Raw genomic sequence first — 18,142 nt, 5'->3', positions numbered from 1 at the left:
CTCCTCATGTATCTATCTCCATTGTAGTTCTCCATATAGAGTTGAAGATTGCTTGCCTAGTATTTGCCTGACACGTGTATGTATGTATATATAAATCTTGTCTATAAACCACTGTTTGAAAGACAAAACTTGTGTGTACTGTATTTTGCTCCTGGGTTGTCTCAAAATAGTATCCACGCTGTGCGCACTCTGACAGGTTATGGGCCCAGTCCAGGGAGAACGCCAGAACAGAACAGGATGCTTGTGGAACGCCAGGCTCTGATGAACTCATAAGCATGGCAGGAGGTGGCGTGGCAAATGATTTTTGTGTTGCTCCAATCAAACTAGTGTGGGTAGAGATTAAGAATTTGGGATTGTGGCGTTTGACGGCCAGCCAGTGTCTGTGGATGCTGGTTTTTAATTGATGTGATGTTGGTCCCGCCAAGAATTGGTTGCAATGGTTAAGGTTGATTTTGTAGATCCCAATTTCTTTTGTCCTTGAGTGGTGCGGTGGCCTAGAGGTGGAGCTCTCTCCTCACAATCAGGAGGCAGTAAGTTCGATCCTAGGTAGAGGCTGATATTTCTCTCAAAATGAGCACAATGAGAATATATATCTGCTGAACAAAACTCTGCATCGGCGACAGGGAAGGGCATCCGGCCAGTAAACACTCAGCTCCGTTCAGTTCTGCTGCAAACTATTCTGACCTAGGCTTCTCCAAAAAGCACAAGGCAGAGTCTTGACTTTCAAAGGAATATTTATGACTACAGACCTTATCTATGTTGGAAAGCTGCCATGTAAATATCCAAATGAGGTGCTGTGCAAGGAAAGACTTTGGCACAGAGTCTCTGAGATTCACGGACAGATCTTCACACTCCTGAAATGAATGAACAAATGAACGAACAAATTATTTCCTGCAAAAGCCCCCTCCCCTTTCGCTCCTCTTTTATGTCCTATGGGAGGGGCCAATCACCTTCCACCTGTGACTTTACTCCCAAGTCAACCCTGATTTCTGAGTTGTTCTTTTTCTTCTGGCAGCTCTGCACATGCGCACACTGGGAACAGGCTCCAGCTGTTCCTCTGCCCCACTGCTGTCCACGTCCGTAGGCACCTGCTCACTGCCAGATGGCCTCTGCCCCATCTCTGCCTCCGACACAGAGCCCTCATCCGAGCCTTCCCCATCCTCCAGGACTGGCCCATGTTCCTTCCCAACCTCCTCACTGTCCGACTCTGCTGCCAGCTCTGCATTGGTGATGGGAAGTGCATCCGGCCAGTAAACTCTCAGTTTCATTCAGTTGCCCCAACTCCAACCCAATGCAAGAGATTCCAGGATCATTAAAAATGACAAAGAAAGAAGAAGATCGTTTCTTTCATCCTTATTTTATTTTTTCTCCAAGCCTTTAAGGTTCTGGGCGAAACGCAGAAAGCTCCACCTGTAATGTCAGTCAAAACAGATTTGGGGTGACAAATGATCATTTTTGCACTTCATTTTCAAGATGCATGTGCTACCGTTTGCCATGTGCTACTAGCTTCACTTACAAAAATAACCAAACTGTCAATTTAATTAGCATTCCACGACTAAAAAAAAAACACCTCGAAGTCACTGAGGCTTTCAACAGTAATTATCCCAGATTTAAGGGGAGAAAATTAAATGAATTGCATTGATCCTGCCTACAGTCTAATTAACTGGAAAGTTAATTAACTTTAACTAGACAATTAAGCCATGGAATGCAGCCTATAGAGCATGTTTTCTGCCCACCTATGTACCGAAATAATGAAAAATTAAGTATACTTTGCACCCCAAGGCAGTATTTTTCAATTTTGGCCATCCTAAGATGCGTGGACTACAACTCCCAGAATTCCCCAGCCATCGTGTTTGAAGTCTATGCATGATAAAGTTGTTAAGGTTGAGAAACATTGTCATAGCTATCCAGCCCAAGCAACAAGGGGTTTTTAAAAGAGTTTTTTATTTTAAATTCCTACAAGTTGCATAAAACTTTAGTAATGCACCTAGAAGGTGTATAAGTTTTATAACACATTCCAGTCACTGGCTATTTTAGTGTGAAATCCTTTTAAGAGCCTCCACTAGGAGGATCAGTGATGTCAAATTGAAAGTTGTGGTTGACACCTTTGGGAGGAAGTGTTGTGGCCCGCCAGCAGAGTTGGCAGCAGATTCAGACAGTGAGGAGGGTTGGGGAGGAGCATGGGCCAGCCCCGGAGTCTGGGGAAGGCTCGGACAAGGGCTCTGTGTTGGAGGCAGAGAGGAGGCCAGAGCCATATGCCAGTTATCAGCTGCCTTCAGAGTCAGACATCAGTGAGGCAGAAGAACAGCTGGAGCCTGTTCCCAGGGTGCGCATGTGCAGAGTTGCCAAATGAAGGGGACAGCTAAAGAACAGGGGTCGACCTGGGAGAAGGCCACAGGTGGATGGTGAAGGGACCCTCCCCAGAGGAAATAAAAGAGGAGCGAAAAGGGAGTGGAGTTTGCAGGAGACAATTAGTTCGCTTAATTGGTCCGTGACTCTCCGAGACTCCTTGCCAAGTTTTGCATATATCAGGACTGGCAGCTCTCCAAGCCAGAGAAGGTCTGTGACTGTAAATCCTCCCTTGAAAGACTTTGCTGGATGTGAATGAGCAGAATTCACAGTTAATTAATCAAAGGGTTTTTTGTCGGGACAAGGAGTTTGCCTTGTGGTTTGGGGAAGCCTAGGTCAGAACAGGAAGGTGTGCATATATCTCAAGGATGTAAAAAGGGGCGTGGCTTCAGTTACCGGGTCATATTGTCATTTCAACATCATTCATATCCCCCCACGTCTGACATATTCTCCCGCCTTTTCTCTGGTCGGCCTAGAAGGAAGTTTGGATTTTGTGATGGACTGCAATAAGGAGTTGGATTCCCAGGATGGGAGGGGTCCATTCCGAAGGAATAAGTGACAACTTAGTCCAGGTCTTTTGTGTGAGAGAAAGAGGGTGAAGACAACTCCTTCATAATAGTTCCCAAAGTATATTGTAGGCGAGACCTCGGACTGGCAAGATTTTGTCTACGTCTGGAATAACAGAGTGACAGAGTTGGAAGGGACCTTGGAGGTCTTCTAGTCCAACCCCATGCTCGGCAGGAAACCCTACACCATCCCAGGCAAATGGTTGTCCAATCGCTTCTTTAAAAACCTCCAGTGTTGGAGCATTTACAACTTCTGGAGGCAAGTTGTTCCACTGATTAATTGTTCTAACTGTCAGGAAGTTTCTCCTCAGTTCTAAGTTACTTCTCTCCTTGATTAGTTTCCACCCATTGCTTCTTGTTCTACCTTCAGGTGCCTTGGAGAATAGTTTGACTCCCTCTTCTCTGTGGCAACCCCTGAGATATTGGAACAATGCTATCATGTCTCCCCTGGTCCTTCTTTTTATTCAACTAGACATCCCCAGTTCCTGCAACCGTTCTTCATATGTTTCAGCCTCCAGCCTCCTAAACATCTTTGTTGCTCTTCTCTGCACTCTTTCCAGAGTCTCCACATCTTTTTATATTGTGGTGATGAAAACATCACAATATAAATAAACAATAAAGAACTTAGCTTGGAAAAATTGCCACATGGCATTTTTTATTTTGGGGATGGCACAGGGTGGCTGAGGGATTCTGGACGTTGGAATTCCACTCGTGTTGTAATGGACTGGATTGAAGAGGTAGATAACCAGGAGATGTGGAGACTCTAGAAAGAGTACAGAGAAGAGCACAAAGATGTTTAGGAGGCTGGAGGCTAAAACATATGAAGAAAGGTTGCAGGAAGTGGGTAGGTCTAGTCTTATGAAAAGAAGCACCAGGGGAGACATGATAGCAGTGTTCCAATATCTCAGGGGTTGCCACAAAGAAGAGGGAGTCAAACTATTCTCCAAGGCACCTGAGGGCAGGACAAGAAGCAATGGGTGGAAACTAATCAAGGAGAGAAGCAACTTAGAACTGAGGAGAAACTTCCTGACAGTGAGAACAATTAATCAGTGGAACAGCTTGCCTCCAGAAGTTGTGAATGCCTCAATACTGGAAGTCTTTAAGAAGATGTTGGATAGCCATCTGTCTGAAACGGTATAGGGTTTCCTGCCTAAGCAGGGGGTTGGACTAGAAGACCTCCAAGGTCCCTTCCAACTCTGCTATTCTATTCTAAAGGAGGGAGCCAGGCATTCCAGAGAAGAAAGAGGCCACTCAACCCAGATATTATGTGTGAGAGAAAGAGGGTGAAGACAACCCCTCCCTAATAGTTCCCATACTATATTGTAGATGCAGACGGTAGAGGCTTTAATCTGGCATGATTCTGTTTATAGGTGTGAAAGCAATAAAGAACTTGGGATGGAAGGGTCATGGTGTGTCATCAATGATTTTGGAGATTGGCAGGTTGATCCCCTCACCCCAAAATTATTGGCAGGAGGAGGGGTGCTGGAGGGTCTGGTCAGAAAAATCCAGGTAATGATGTAATGGACCCTCTCCCAGGTTTTACTATGGCCATCACCTTTCCTGTGGCCTGTGGATGTTCCTGATGGAAACTCCTGATTTGGCAAGCTCAGTTCATCCTAACACGGATATAAGCAGGGGTGGGATCCTACCGGTTTGACAGCCAGTTCATTGAGCGCGCACTATGCGTGCTTGCACATTTCAGAGAATAATTACCGTATTTTTCAGAGTATAAGACGCACCAAGATTTTGAAGAGGCAAATTAAAAAAAAAAAGTTTTTGCACTCTGCAGACCTCCCAAAAACAGCCTGCTTTTTGCGAAAATGGGCCTGTTTTTTGTCAAAAACCGGGCATGCATAGCCTTTAGGAGGCTTGTAGAGTGCTCTTGGGGGCTCACAAACGAGCAGGAAATGGCCCGTTTTTCGCTTATTTTTGCCCTCCCCAGCCCCCAGGAGCACTCAGGAATCCTCCTAAAGGCTATGCACGGCCATTTTTGCAAAGGGAGTGGGGTTTCGGGAGGCCAAAAAGGCTATATTCAGTGTATAACACGCACCCATATTTTCACCCTCTTTTTTGAGGGGAAAAGGTGCGTCTTATACTCGGAAAAATACGGTGCCTTCCGGATTGCTGCTTGAGAAGGAAAACAGCTGAGGGGCCTCAATCCACTCGGCTGAGAAGATAAAGTGGGTAAAGCCCGCGGGGGGGGGGGCAGGCGGGCCCACTTGATCATGGGAGCGAAGCGGTAGAATCCCATTCTGGCACAAAACTGTAATGGCAACCCGTTTCCCTTCCCGCCTAGAATGAAGAGGAGGTTGTGGTGGAATGCCGCGTCCGCTTCTTGTCCTTCATGGGCGTGGGAAAAGACATTCATACCTTCGCCTTCATTATGGACGCGGGAAACCAGCATTTCGAGTGTCACGTCTTCTGGTGCGAACCCAACGCTGGCAACGTCTCCGAGGCCGTTCAGGCGGCTTGTATGGTAAGTAGGACAATTCTATAAATAGTCGGCTATTGCGAGCAGGGCATTAAATCACCGTGGAGTTTGGTGGTGTGTACAGAGTTATATTTGCGGAGGGAAGCACAACAAATAATAAACATTGGTGTCAGTTCACTCCCTGTTGGCAAAGAAAAGGAGACTTTTGCAGGGAATCTCAAAGGTGTTTTTTTTTCCACTGGACTTTCTGGTTTTTCCTTGAAGACGTTTCTATTCTCATCCAAGAAGATTCTTCAGCTCTGACTGGATGTTGGGGAATGGAAGGATTGATCCTCCTTGCAGACAGCTGGTCATTTTGCATCCTTTTAGAGAGCCATTGAGGCCACTTGGGGGCTTATCTGTGTCCTCGGGGTCACGTGAGTGGTGCAAATAGGTGTGGAGCCTTTTTGGAACTGTTGGAAGGATCTGTGTTGTAGAGAATTGTGTCGTAAAGAATGCAGATGACCAGCTGTCTGCAAGGAGTATAAATCCTTCCATTCTCCATCATTCAGTCAGAGCTGAAGAAGCTTCTTGGATGAGAAGCGAAACGCCTTCAAAGGAAAACCAGAAAGTCCAGTTGCTTCTTGGAAAAGCACGTGACCTGGTGTTCTGACCCAGCCTTACAGCCACCCCTTGTCCCCGAAAAAACTCTCTTTATTTAACTACTGTGTATTCATGGCATTCACACACAGAAAAGTCTAAGCAATCATCCTTCCAAGGGTTAACTGAAGTACAGACCTTATCAGTTCTTGGATAATTGCCAGGCTGGGACCTTCCAACCACAAAGCTGGAAATTAAACTCCTTCAAGCAGTCTCTGAGACACAAATCACATGAGCAAAACTTCCTAAACGTGGTTGTTTCCCACGACGCCCCTCCCCTTTAGCTTCTATGACGCCCCTCCCCTTTAGCTTCTATGACGCCCCTCCCCTTTAGCTTCTATGACGCCCCTCCCCTTTAGCTTCTATGACGCCCCTCCCCTTTAGCTTCTATGACGCCCCTCCCCTTTAGCTTCTATGACGCCCCTCCCCTTTAGCTTCTATGACGCCCCTCCCCTTTAGCTTCTATGACGCCCCTCCCCTTTAGCTTCTATGACGCCCCTCCCCCTTAGCTTCTATGACGCCCCTCCCCTTTAGCTTCTATGACGCCCCTCCCCTTTAGCTTCTATGACGCCCCTCCCCCTTAGCTTCTATGACACCCCTCCCCTTTAGCTTCTATGACGCCCCTCCCCTTTAGCTTCTATGACGCCCCTCCCCTTTAGCTTCTATGACGCCCCTCCCCTTTAGCTTCTATGACGCCCCTCCCCTTTAGCTTCTATGACGCCCCTCCCCTTTAGCTTCTATGACGCCCCTCCCCTTTAGCTTCTATGACGCCCCTCCCCTTTAGCTTCTATGACGCCCCTCCCCCTTAGCTTCTATGACGCCCCTCCCCTTTAGCTTCTATGACGCCCCTCCCCTTTAGCTTCTATGACGCCCCTCCCCTTTAGCTTCTATGACGCCCCTCCCCTTTAGCTTCTATGACGCCCCTCCCCTTTAGCTTCTATGACGCCCCTCCCCTTTAGCTTCTATGACGCCCCTCCCCCTTAGCTTCTATGACGCCCCTCCCCTTTAGCCTCTATGACGCCCCTCCCCTTTAGCTTCTATGACGCCCCTCCCCTTTAGCTTCTATGACGCCCCTCCCCCTTAGCTTCTATGACGCCCCTCCCCTTTAGCTTCTATGACGCCCCTCCACTTTAGCTTCTATGACGCCCCTCCCCTTTAGCTTCTATGACGCCCCTCCCCTTTAGCTTCTATGACGCCCCTCCCCTTTAGCTTCTATGACGCCCCTCCCCTTTAGCTTCTATGACGCCCCTCCCCTTTAGCTTCTATGACGCCCCTCCCCCTTAGCTTCTATGACGCCCCTCCCCTTTAGCCTCTATGACGCCCCTCCCCTTTAGCTTCTATGACGCCCCTCCCCTTTAGCTTCTATGACGCCCCTCCCCCTTAGCTTCTATGACGCCCCTCCCCTTTAGCTTCTATGACGCCCCTCCCCTTTAGCTTCTATGACGCCCCTCCACTTTAGCCTCTATGACGCCCCTCCCCCTTAGCTTCTATGACGCCCCTCCCCTTTAGCTTCTATGACGCCCCTCCCCTTTAGCTTCTATGACGCCCCTCCCCCTTAGCTTCTATGACGCCCCTCCCCCTTAGCTTCTATGACGCCCCTCCCCCTTAGCTTCTATGACGCCCCTCCCCCTTAGCTTCTATGACGCCCCTCCCCTTTAGCCTCTATGACGCCCCTCCCCTTTAGCTTCTATGACGCCCCTCCCCTTTAGCCTCTATGACGCCCCTCCCCTTTAGCTTCTATGACGCCCCTCCCCTTTAGCTTCTATGACGCCCCTCCCCTTTAGCCTCTATGACGCCCCTCCCTCTTAGCTTCTATGACGCCCCTCCCCTTTAGCTTCTATGACGCCCCTCCCCTTTAGCTTCTATGACGCCCCTCCCCCTTAGCTTCTATGACGCCCCTCCCCCTTAGCTTCTATGACGCCCCTCCCCTTTAGCTTCTATGACGCCCCTCCCCTTTAGCCTCTATGACGCCCCTCCCCTTTAGCCTCTATGACGCCCCTCCCCTTTAGCCTCTATGACGCCCCTCCCCTTTAGCTTCTATGACGCCCCTCCCCTTTAGCTTCTATGACGCCCCTCCCCTTTAGCTTCTATGACGCCCCTCCCCCTTAGCTTCTATGACGACCCTCCCCCTTAGCTTCTATGACGACCCTCCCCCTTAGCTTCTATGACGCCCCTCCCCCTTAGCTTCTATGACGCCCCTCCCCTTTAGCCTCTATGACGCCCCTCCCCTTTAGCTTCTATGACGCCCCTCCCCTTTAGCCTCTATGACGCCCCTCCCCTTTAGCTTCTATGACGCCCCTCCCCCTTAGCTTCTATGACGCCCCTCCCCCTTAGCTTCTATGACGCCCCTCCCCTTTAGCTTCTATGACGCCCCTCCCCTTTAGCCTCTATGACGCCCCTCCCCTTTAGCCTCTATGACGCCCCTCCCCTTTAGCCTCTATGACGCCCCTCCCCTTTAGCTTCTATGACGCCCCTCCCCTTTAGCCTCTATGACGCCCCTCCCCTTTAGCCTCTATGACGCCCCTCCCCTTTAGCCTCTATGACGCCCCTCCCCTTTAGATTCTATGACGCCCCTCCCCTTTAGCTTCTATGACGCCCCTCCCCTTTAGCTTCTATGACGCCCCTCCCCCTTAGCTTCTATGACGACCCTCCCCCTTAGCTTCTATGACGACCCTCCCCCTTAGCTTCTATGACGCCCCTCCCCCTTAGCTTCTATGACGCCCCTCCCCTTTAGCCTCTATGACGCCCCTCCCCTTTAGCTTCTATGACGCCCCTCCCCTTTAGCCTCTATGACGGCCCTCCCCTTTAGCTTCTATGACGCCCCTCCCCTTTAGCTTCTATGACGCCCCTCCCCTTTAGCTTCTATGACGCCCCTCCCCCTTAGCTTCTATGACGCCCCTCCCCCTTAGCTTCTATGACGCCCCTCCCCTTTAGCCTCTATGACGCCCCTCCCCTTTAGCTTCTATGACGCCCCTCCCCTTTAGCCTCTATGACGGCCCTCCCCTTTAGCTTCTATGACGCCCCTCCCCTTTAGCTTCTATGACGCCCCTCCCCTTTAGCTTCTATGACGCCCCTCCCCCTTAGCTTCTATGACGCCCCTCCCCTTTAGCCTCTATGACGCCCCTCCCCTTTAGCTTCTATGACGCCCCTCCCCTTTAGCTTCTATGACGCCCCTCCCCTTTAGCCTCTATGACGGCCCTCCCCTTTAGCTTCTATGACGCCCCTCCCCTTTAGCCTCTATGACGGCCCTCCCCTTTAGCTTCTATGACGCCCCTCCCCTTTAGCTTCTATGACGCCCCTCCCCTTTAGCTTCTATGACGCCCCTCCCCTTTAGCCTCTATGACGGCCCTCCCCTTTAGCTTCTATGACGCCCCTCCCCTTTAGCTTCTATGACGCCCCTCCCCTTTAGCTTCTATGACGCCCCTCCCCCTTAGCTTCTATGACGCCCCTCCCCCTTAGCTTCTATGACGCCCCTCCCCTTTAGCCTCTATGACGCCCCTCCCCTTTAGCTTCTATGACGCCCCTCCCCTTTAGCCTCTATGACGGCCCTCCCCTTTAGCTTCTATGACGCCCCTCCCCTTTAGCTTCTATGACGCCCCTCCCCTTTAGCTTCTATGACGCCCCTCCCCCTTAGCTTCTATGACGCCCCTCCCCTTTAGCCTCTATGACGCCCCTCCCCTTTAGCTTCTATGACGCCCCTCCCCTTTAGCTTCTATGACGCCCCTCCCCCTTAGCTTCTATGACGCCCCTCCCCTTTAGCTTCTATGACGCCCCTCCCCTTTAGCTTCTATGACGCCCCTCCCCTTTAGCTTCTATGACGCCCCTCCCCTTTAGCTTCTATGACGCCCCTCCCCCTTAGCTTCTATGACGCCCCTCCCCTTTAGCTTCTATGACGCCCCTCCCCTTTAGCTTCTATGACGCCCCTCCCCCTTAGCTTCTATGACGCCCCTCCCCTTTAGCTTCTATGACGCCCCTCCCCTTTAGCTTCTATGACGCCCCTCCCCTTTAGCCTCTATGACGCCCCTCCCCTTTAGCTTCTATGACGCCCCTCCCCTTTAGCTTCTATGACGCCCCTCCCCTTTAGCTTCTATGACGCCCCTCCCCTTTAGCTTCTATGACGCCCCTCCCCCTTAGCTTCTATGACGCCCCTCCCCTTTAGCTTCTATGACGCCCCTCCCCTTTAGCTTCTATGACGCCCCTCCCCCTTAGCTTCTATGACGCCCCTCCCCTTTAGCTTCTATGACGCCCCTCCCCTTTAGCTTCTATGACGCCCCTCCCCTTTAGCCTCTATGACGCCCCTCCCCTTTAGCTTCTATGACGCCCCTCCCCTTTAGCTTCTATGACGCCCCTCCCCTTTAGCTTCTATGACGCCCCTCCCCCTTAGCTTCTATGACGCCCCTCCCCCTTAGCTTCTATGACGCCCCTCCCCTTTAGCTTCTATGACGCCCCTCCCCCTTAGCTTCTATGACGACCCTCCCCCTTAGCTTCTATGACGACCCTCCCCCTTAGCTTCTATGACGCCCCTCCCCCTTAGCTTCTATGACGCCCCTCCCCTTTAGCCTCTATGACGCCCCTCCCCTTTAGCTTCTATGACGCCCCTCCCCTTTAGCCTCTATGACGCCCCTCCCCTTTAGCTTCTATGACGCCCCTCCCCCTTAGCTTCTATGACGCCCCTCCCCCTTAGCTTCTATGACGCCCCTCCCCTTTAGCTTCTATGACGCCCCTCCCCTTTAGCCTCTATGACGCCCCTCCCCTTTAGCCTCTATGACGCCCCTCCCCTTTAGCTTCTATGACGCCCCTCCCCTTTAGCCTCTATGACGCCCCTCCCCTTTAGCCTCTATGACGCCCCTCCCCTTTAGCCTCTATGACGCCCCTCCCCTTTAGATTCTATGACGCCCCTCCCCTTTAGCTTCTATGACGCCCCTCCCCTTTAGCTTCTATGACGCCCCTCCCCCTTAGCTTCTATGACGACCCTCCCCCTTAGCTTCTATGACGACCCTCCCCCTTAGCTTCTATGACGCCCCTCCCCCTTAGCTTCTATGACGCCCCTCCCCTTTAGCCTCTATGACGCCCCTCCCCTTTAGCTTCTATGACGCCCCTCCCCTTTAGCCTCTATGACGGCCCTCCCCTTTAGCTTCTATGACGCCCCTCCCCTTTAGCTTCTATGACGCCCCTCCCCTTTAGCTTCTATGACGCCCCTCCCCCTTAGCTTCTATGACGCCCCTCCCCCTTAGCTTCTATGACGCCCCTCCCCTTTAGCCTCTATGACGCCCCTCCCCTTTAGCTTCTATGACGCCCCTCCCCTTTAGCCTCTATGACGGCCCTCCCCTTTAGCTTCTATGACGCCCCTCCCCTTTAGCTTCTATGACGCCCCTCCCCTTTAGCTTCTATGACGCCCCTCCCCCTTAGCTTCTATGACGCCCCTCCCCTTTAGCCTCTATGACGCCCCTCCCCTTTAGCTTCTATGACGCCCCTCCCCTTTAGCCTCTATGACGGCCCTCCCCTTTAGCTTCTATGACGCCCCTCCCCTTTAGCTTCTATGACGCCCCTCCCCTTTAGCTTCTATGACGCCCCTCCCCCTTAGCTTCTATGACGCCCCTCCCCCTTAGCTTCTATGACGCCCCTCCCCTTTAGCCTCTATGACGCCCCTCCCCTTTAGCTTCTATGACGCCCCTCCCCTTTAGCCTCTATGACGGCCCTCCCCTTTAGCTTCTATGACGCCCCTCCCCTTTAGCTTCTATGACGCCCCTCCCCTTTAGCTTCTATGACGCCCCTCCCCCTTAGCTTCTATGACGCCCCTCCCCTTTAGCCTCTATGACGCCCCTCCCCTTTAGCTTCTATGACGCCCCTCCCCTTTAGCTTCTATGACGCCCCTCCCCCTTAGCTTCTATGACGCCCCTCCCCTTTAGCTTCTATGACGCCCCTCCCCTTTAGCTTCTATGACGCCCCTCCCCTTTAGCTTCTATGACGCCCCTCCCCTTTAGCTTCTATGACGCCCCTCCCCTTTAGCTTCTATGACGCCCCTCCCCTTTAGCTTCTATGACGCCCCTCCCCTTTAGCTTCTATGACGCCCCTCCCCCTTAGCTTCTATGACGCCCCTCCCCTTTAGCCTCTATGACGCCCCTCCCCTTTAGCTTCTATGACGCCCCTCCCCTTTAGCTTCTATGACGCCCCTCCCCCTTAGCTTCTATGACGCCCCTCCCCTTTAGCTTCTATGACGCCCCTCCCCTTTAGCTTCTATGACGCCCCTCCCCTTTAGCTTCTATGACGCCCCTCCCCTTTAGCTTCTATGACGCCCCTCCCCTTTAGCTTCTATGACGCCCCTCCCCTTTAGCTTCTATGACGCCCCTCCCCCTTAGCTTCTATGACGCCCCTCCCCTTTAGCCTCTATGACGCCCCTCCCCTTTAGCTTCTATGACGCCCCTCCCCTTTAGCTTCTATGACGCCCCTCCCCTTAGCTTCTATGACGACCCTCCCCCTTAGCTTCTATGACGACCCTCCCCCTTAGCTTCTATGACGCCCCTCCCCCTTAGCTTCTATGACGCCCCTCCCCTTTAGCCTCTATGACGCCCCTCCCCTTTAGCTTCTATGACGCCCCTCCCCTTTAGCCTCTATGACGCCCCTCCCCTTTAGCTTCTATGACGCCCCTCCCCTTTAGCTTCTATGACGCCCCTCCCCTTTAGCCTCTATGACGCCCCTCCCTCTTAGCTTCTATGACGCCCCTCCCCTTTAGCTTCTATGACGCCCCTCCCCTTTAGCTTCTATGACGCCCCTCCCCCTTAGCTTCTATGACGCCCCTCCCCCTTAGCTTCTATGACGCCCCTCCCCTTTAGCTTCTATGACGCCCCTCCCCTTTAGCCTCTATGACGCCCCTCCCCTTTAGCCTCTATGACGCCCCTCCCCTTTAGCCTCTATGACGCCCCTCCCCTTTAGCTTCTATGACGCCCCTCCCCTTTAGCTTCTATGACGCCCCTCCCCTTTAGCTTCTATGACGCCCCTCCCCCTTAGCTTCTATGACGACCCTCCCCCTTAGCTTCTATGACGACCCTCCCCCTTAGCTTCTATGACGCCCCTCCCCTTAGCTTCTATGACGCCCCTCCCCTTTAGCCTCTATGACGCCCCTCCCCTTTAGCTTCTATGACGCCCCTCCCCTTTAGCCTCTATGACGCCCCTCCCCTTTAGCTTCTATGACGCCCCTCCCCTTTAGCCTCTATGACGCCCCTCCCCTTTAGCTTCTATGACGCCCCTCCCCCTTAGCTTCTATGACGCCCCTCCCCCTTAGCTTCTATGACGCCCCTCCCCTTTAGCTTCTATGACGCCCCTCCCCTTTAGCCTCTATGACGCCCCTCCCCTTTAGCCTCTATGACGCCCCTCCCCTTTAGCCTCTATGACGCCCCTCCCCTTTAGCTTCTATGACGCCCCTCCCCTTTAGCTTCTATGACGCCCCTCCCCTTTAGCTTCTATGACGCCCCTCCCACTTAGCTTCTATGACGACCCTCCCCCTTAGCTTCTATGACGACCCTCCCCCTTAGCTTCTATGACGCCCCTCCCCCTTAGCTTCTATGACGCCCCTCCCCTTTAGCCTCTATGACGCCCCTCCCCTTTAGCTTCTATGACGCCCCTCCCCTTTAGCCTCTATGACGCCCCTCCCCTTTAGCTTCTATGACGCCCCTCCCCTTTAGCTTCTATGACGCCCCTCCCCTTTAGCTTCTATGACGCCCCTCCCCCTTAGCTTCTATGACACCCCTCCCTCTTAGCTTCTATGACGCCCCTCCCCCTTAGCTTCTATGACGCCCCTCCCCTTTAGCTTCTATGACGCCCCTCCCCTTTAGCTTCTATGACGCCCCTCCCCTTTAGCTTCTATGACGCCCCTCCCCCTTAGCTTCTATGACGCCCCTCCCCTTTAGCTTCTATGACGCCCCTCCCCTTTATCTTTTGAGTCGGCTCTTGATCCTCAATTGTTTGCCTCTCCTGACAGCTCTGGGCATACGCGCACCTGGAAAAGGCTGCGGCTGTTCTCTTCCCCACTTATCTCCAACAGCATTTGGGAAATGCCAGACGGCGCTGACTCTATCTCTGCTTCCGACACAGAGTCTCCATCAGAGCCTTCCCCAGACTCCAGCACTGGCCCAAGTTCCTTCCTGACCTCCTCATTGCCCGAGTCTTCTGCCAGCTCTGCCGCAAGAAAACCACAAAGCTCACACAAACAATTGAGAAGATCCCATTTGTTTTCAGCTTAGTGTGGGAAGTTAGCACCCGCCCCTCTCCTAGGAAAATGAGATATTTTAGGAAATATTAAAGTGGTACAGAATATTTTCCCTAAAAGGGAGGCAGAAACTCAACCTCCTCCTCCCCTTTGTCAATGGGCCATTAAAGGCCTGAGCCAGTCTATTCTACATAACAAAGATCTACCTCCTTCAGGCAGAGCCATAATAGGAATCCCAAAGCCCTTTCATTGCATCATCACCCAGCAAGAGTCAACCAAGCTTGGGACTCAAAAGACGACATACAAAGTTACCCCTGCATGACCCCATGGGAGTCTGACAACCAATCAGAATACAAGCTCAAACTCAAAAGCCCAGAGAGGGCATAAAACCAAGGCATTCTCAGCATCTCTTCCCCCTTTCCCCCCCAGGACCTCAAACCAGGTGGTCCTGTCCACCATTAAAACCATCTTTCCCAACAGCCTCCATATTTCCAGTCTCTTTCTCCCCACTTGGAGCTGAACCCAGAAGGACATTTCTTCCAACATTAGGATCGCATGACTTGAATGAGGGTTGATTGGGAAAGGGAAACCTTTCAAGGATTCAAATGGGGGGGGGGGGGGTCTATGACAATTCACCATGGCCGCCTTCCCGTAGCCAATGCAACGCGGGACAGCTCTCTCTATTGTTACACTAATATCAAAGAAATAACGGAAAGGAAAGATGCAAAAGGAGAGACGGGATAAAAGGGATTTGCAAAAAAAAATTAAATTAAATTTATTTTAAATAATTACCGTATTTTTCAGAGTATAAGACGCACCCAGATTTTGAAGACGTAAATTTAAAAAAAGAAGCTTTTGCACTCTGCAGGCCTCCCAAACCCTCTGCATGACTCGTTTTTTGCATTTTTTGCTCCTGGGGGTAGGGTGGGGGCAAAAACTAGCAAAAAACAGCCCATTTTTCGCGAAAATAGGCCCGTTTTTTCCAAAAAACAGGCCATGCATAGGCTTTGGGAGGCTTGGAGAGTGCTTCTGGGGTTTGGGGGGGGGAGGGAGAAAAATGGCCAGTTTCCTGCTCGTTTTTGCCCTCCCCAGCCCCAGAAGCACTTTGCCAGCCTCCCAAACTCTCTGCATGTCCATTTTTGTGAAAGAGTGGTGTTTTGGGAGGCCAAAAATGCTGTATTCAGTGTATAAGACGCACCCAGATTTTCGTCCTCTTTTTTGGGGGGGAAAGGTGCGTCTTATACTCGGAAAAATACGAATAGGATTGTGACATTGTCCCGCAGAAAGTTCTCCCACAGTGAGTTGCCTGTGGCAAGTTCTCCCATTCTGTCAAAAGGGAGCCCAAGTTATACAAAGTTATATTTGTGTAAGCAATTATTAAGCTGCAGTGTAGACTCAGCCGGGAATTCACAGCTGTGCCAGAAGGAACAAGTTGCTAACAAGATAGGTGAAATTGTAAGAACGCATACTAGCCCCAGGGAATTAAGGATTTGTAAAATAGCTGCTGGGGGAAAATAGCATAGATCCATGCAAGGAATCATTGTTTAGAATAAAAGTTTGTAAAGTTTGCAACGATCTTATCTACTGTCTCTCTACTGGAGCATTTAAATAAACATTAACTGGATCCTATTAATAAAGATGCCCTTTATCAATGCATAACAGTAATGACCTATGAAACTGGGATTGATTATTTGTAATTGTCATGCAATCAACCCAAGGTAAGAGACAACTTGCTTGTGTTAATGAGCAGGGTTAAACTTCTTAACGTCACCTCCTTCAGTGTTTGCCCTGTAGTTCCGGTACCAAAATTATCAATAAAATCTTCAAGGGATTCATTGATTGGACTCTGAGTTTTTAAAAAAATCCTTTTAGGGAGTCTTAAGGTAGCATGCAAAGCTACTTTGTGATGTTGATATACAGGTAGTCCTCGAGTTACGAATGGAATGCAGCCTGCCGATTTCATTCGTAAGCCGAGGATTCGTGGGAGTGAATCTCGTACCTTGAACATGATCACTCCCTCCTTTCGCCCACACATTCGCTAATCAAATGCACGGCTTGTTAAGTGCACATGAGGTATTTCAGGGTAGGAAAGGCCATTGGGAGGGGGGGGCGGGCTACCGATGAAACAGGCCACCTGCCTAAGACCACCCAAGGCCGCCTCGGCCCACTGAAATACCTCATGCCGCCCCAAATTGCTTCCCCCTCAACCTGCTGTGCCAGGTCACTTACTTTGTGAAGATCTAGCAAGAAGTCTTGTCTTCAGTCTAGTGTGCTCCTCTGCAGGCCTCCCCCGGCCCATTGCAAAATGGAGCCTCTGTGGGCTGGATCCAGTCCTCCAAGGCTCCGTTTGGCCCTCCCTTGGCCCGTTGCAGGCAGAAATGGAGCTTCCAGGGACTGGATCCAGATCATGGATTGGATTGCGTGCCAGGGGAGGGCTATGAAGGGGGCCATCCCTGCAACAGGCTGGGGGAGGCCTCTAGATGGCCGAACGGGGCTTCTGGGGGGCAGATCCGGCCCTCAGAAGCTCCATTTTGGCAGGCAACATTCAGGACGAGTGTTGCATAGCCTCTGCAGTTGTTCGTAAGGGCGAACAACTGCTGTGGTGCAAGATTCGTAGTTTCAGGCCTTGTTCAGAAACACTATGGTGTGCTGATTGCGTGACTTCGAATGTTCGCTAAGGGAACGCTCATAATCCGGGGATGACCCGTAACTTTGTTGTGTTGCAGCTGCGGTATCAGAAGTGTTTGGTCGCCCGGCCTCTTTCTCAGAAAGTCCGCCCTCCTCCTCCTCCTCCAGCAGACTCCGTGACAAGGCGGGTCACCACCAACGTGAAACGCGGGGTCCTGTCCCTGATTGACACTTTGAAACAGAAGCGTCCTGTGACTGACATGCCATGACGGACCTGCGAGGTTCACCCACCCTGGGCATTTCCCCCCGAAATGTCACTCGAAACGAGACAGCAGCTGCGTTTAAAAGAGAGAAGGTTGGATGAAGGCCTTCCTTCCGTTGGAAATCTTCACTTTCAGAAAAGTTACGGGAAAATAATATTAGACAAGCATGTTCTCACTCTTGCCGCCACCAAGTAAATATTGAAAAGAAGCATGATCTTTTTTTTTTTAATGTTCATTTGATTTTTATTTTTTTTTGCTCCATGTGAGATATCCGAGAAGTGGAAGGCCTACTTTCTGATTGTAAATAGGACGGACGTGACTTCGATTCACACATCCTGAAGGCGTGGGTTGCATCAGATGATCAAACCCAACCCAAGGATTCCCATCGCCCCCTGAGCACTTTCCCTCTTTTTTTAACAGTGAATTACACAACTAAGTATTAGTTAACTCTTGTATTATTATACTACTAATACCGAGCTTCTTATTTTTTACAAAAGAGCATTCGTGATTAACCTCCCATCTTGTGCGCCGTAGTCATCACGTCACCTCAGAGTTGCCAGTCAGGCGTCCTGCCGTGGAGAGAGACCCGTCCACGCAGGAAGGATTGCGCCAGCCAGGTGACAACACCTTGTGGCAACCCCGTTGCATGCATAGGTCACTCCGCACACCCGAGTGTTGCAACATCTGTCCTTCATTTGTCTCTTTCTAACACAAATGTACGTACAGTGGAGAAGACGGACGTGTACCATAAAAATCTCTTCTCTGTCGTTTGCGTGGTTTTTCTTTCCAGTGAAGGGCTGCCCGCGTGGGACACCGACACCCTATTTGAAGTGGCCTTCAGTCCAAAATTGCATTTGTTTACATACTGGTCCATGTTTGAGAAGTTTGGCAGGATAGACTGGGTTTTATTTTGGAACAGACTCCACACCCCACACCCCAAATGCTGAAGACGCCAAGGCTCAAGTGCCTCTTATCCTTTCATAGATCCAGGTTATTCTTTTTCTACATCTCACCGGGAGACGTGACCACGAAACTGACCACAATCTGGATTTTCTTGGGA

The 18,142-nt window shown here is 51.1% G+C and overlaps 1 protein-coding gene across 8 annotated transcripts in view; it reads left to right on the top strand.

Moving 5' to 3' along the window:
* Positions 1-17,846, top strand: part of APBB2 (amyloid beta precursor protein binding family B member 2) — a 157,362-nt gene extending 139,516 nt beyond the window's left edge. For all 8 annotated transcript variants that reach the window (XM_081958962.1, XM_081958958.1, XM_081958959.1 and 5 more), the window contains 2 exons: positions 5,212-5,391; positions 16,918-17,846. In XM_081958962.1, the coding sequence (XP_081815088.1) occupies positions 5,212-5,391; positions 16,918-17,088 (351 nt within the window). In that variant the 3' untranslated portion in view covers positions 17,089-17,846. The remainder of the gene's footprint in view (positions 1-5,211; positions 5,392-16,917) is intronic.
* The last annotated feature ends 296 nt before the right edge of the window (positions 17,847-18,142 follow it).

Source organism: Natrix helvetica, assembly GCF_964273705.1.
Source record: "Natrix helvetica genome assembly, chromosome: 7".
NCBI classification, from domain to species: domain Eukaryota; kingdom Metazoa; phylum Chordata; class Lepidosauria; order Squamata; family Natricidae; genus Natrix; species Natrix helvetica.
This window is presented reverse-complemented; position numbering and strand designations above follow the sequence as displayed.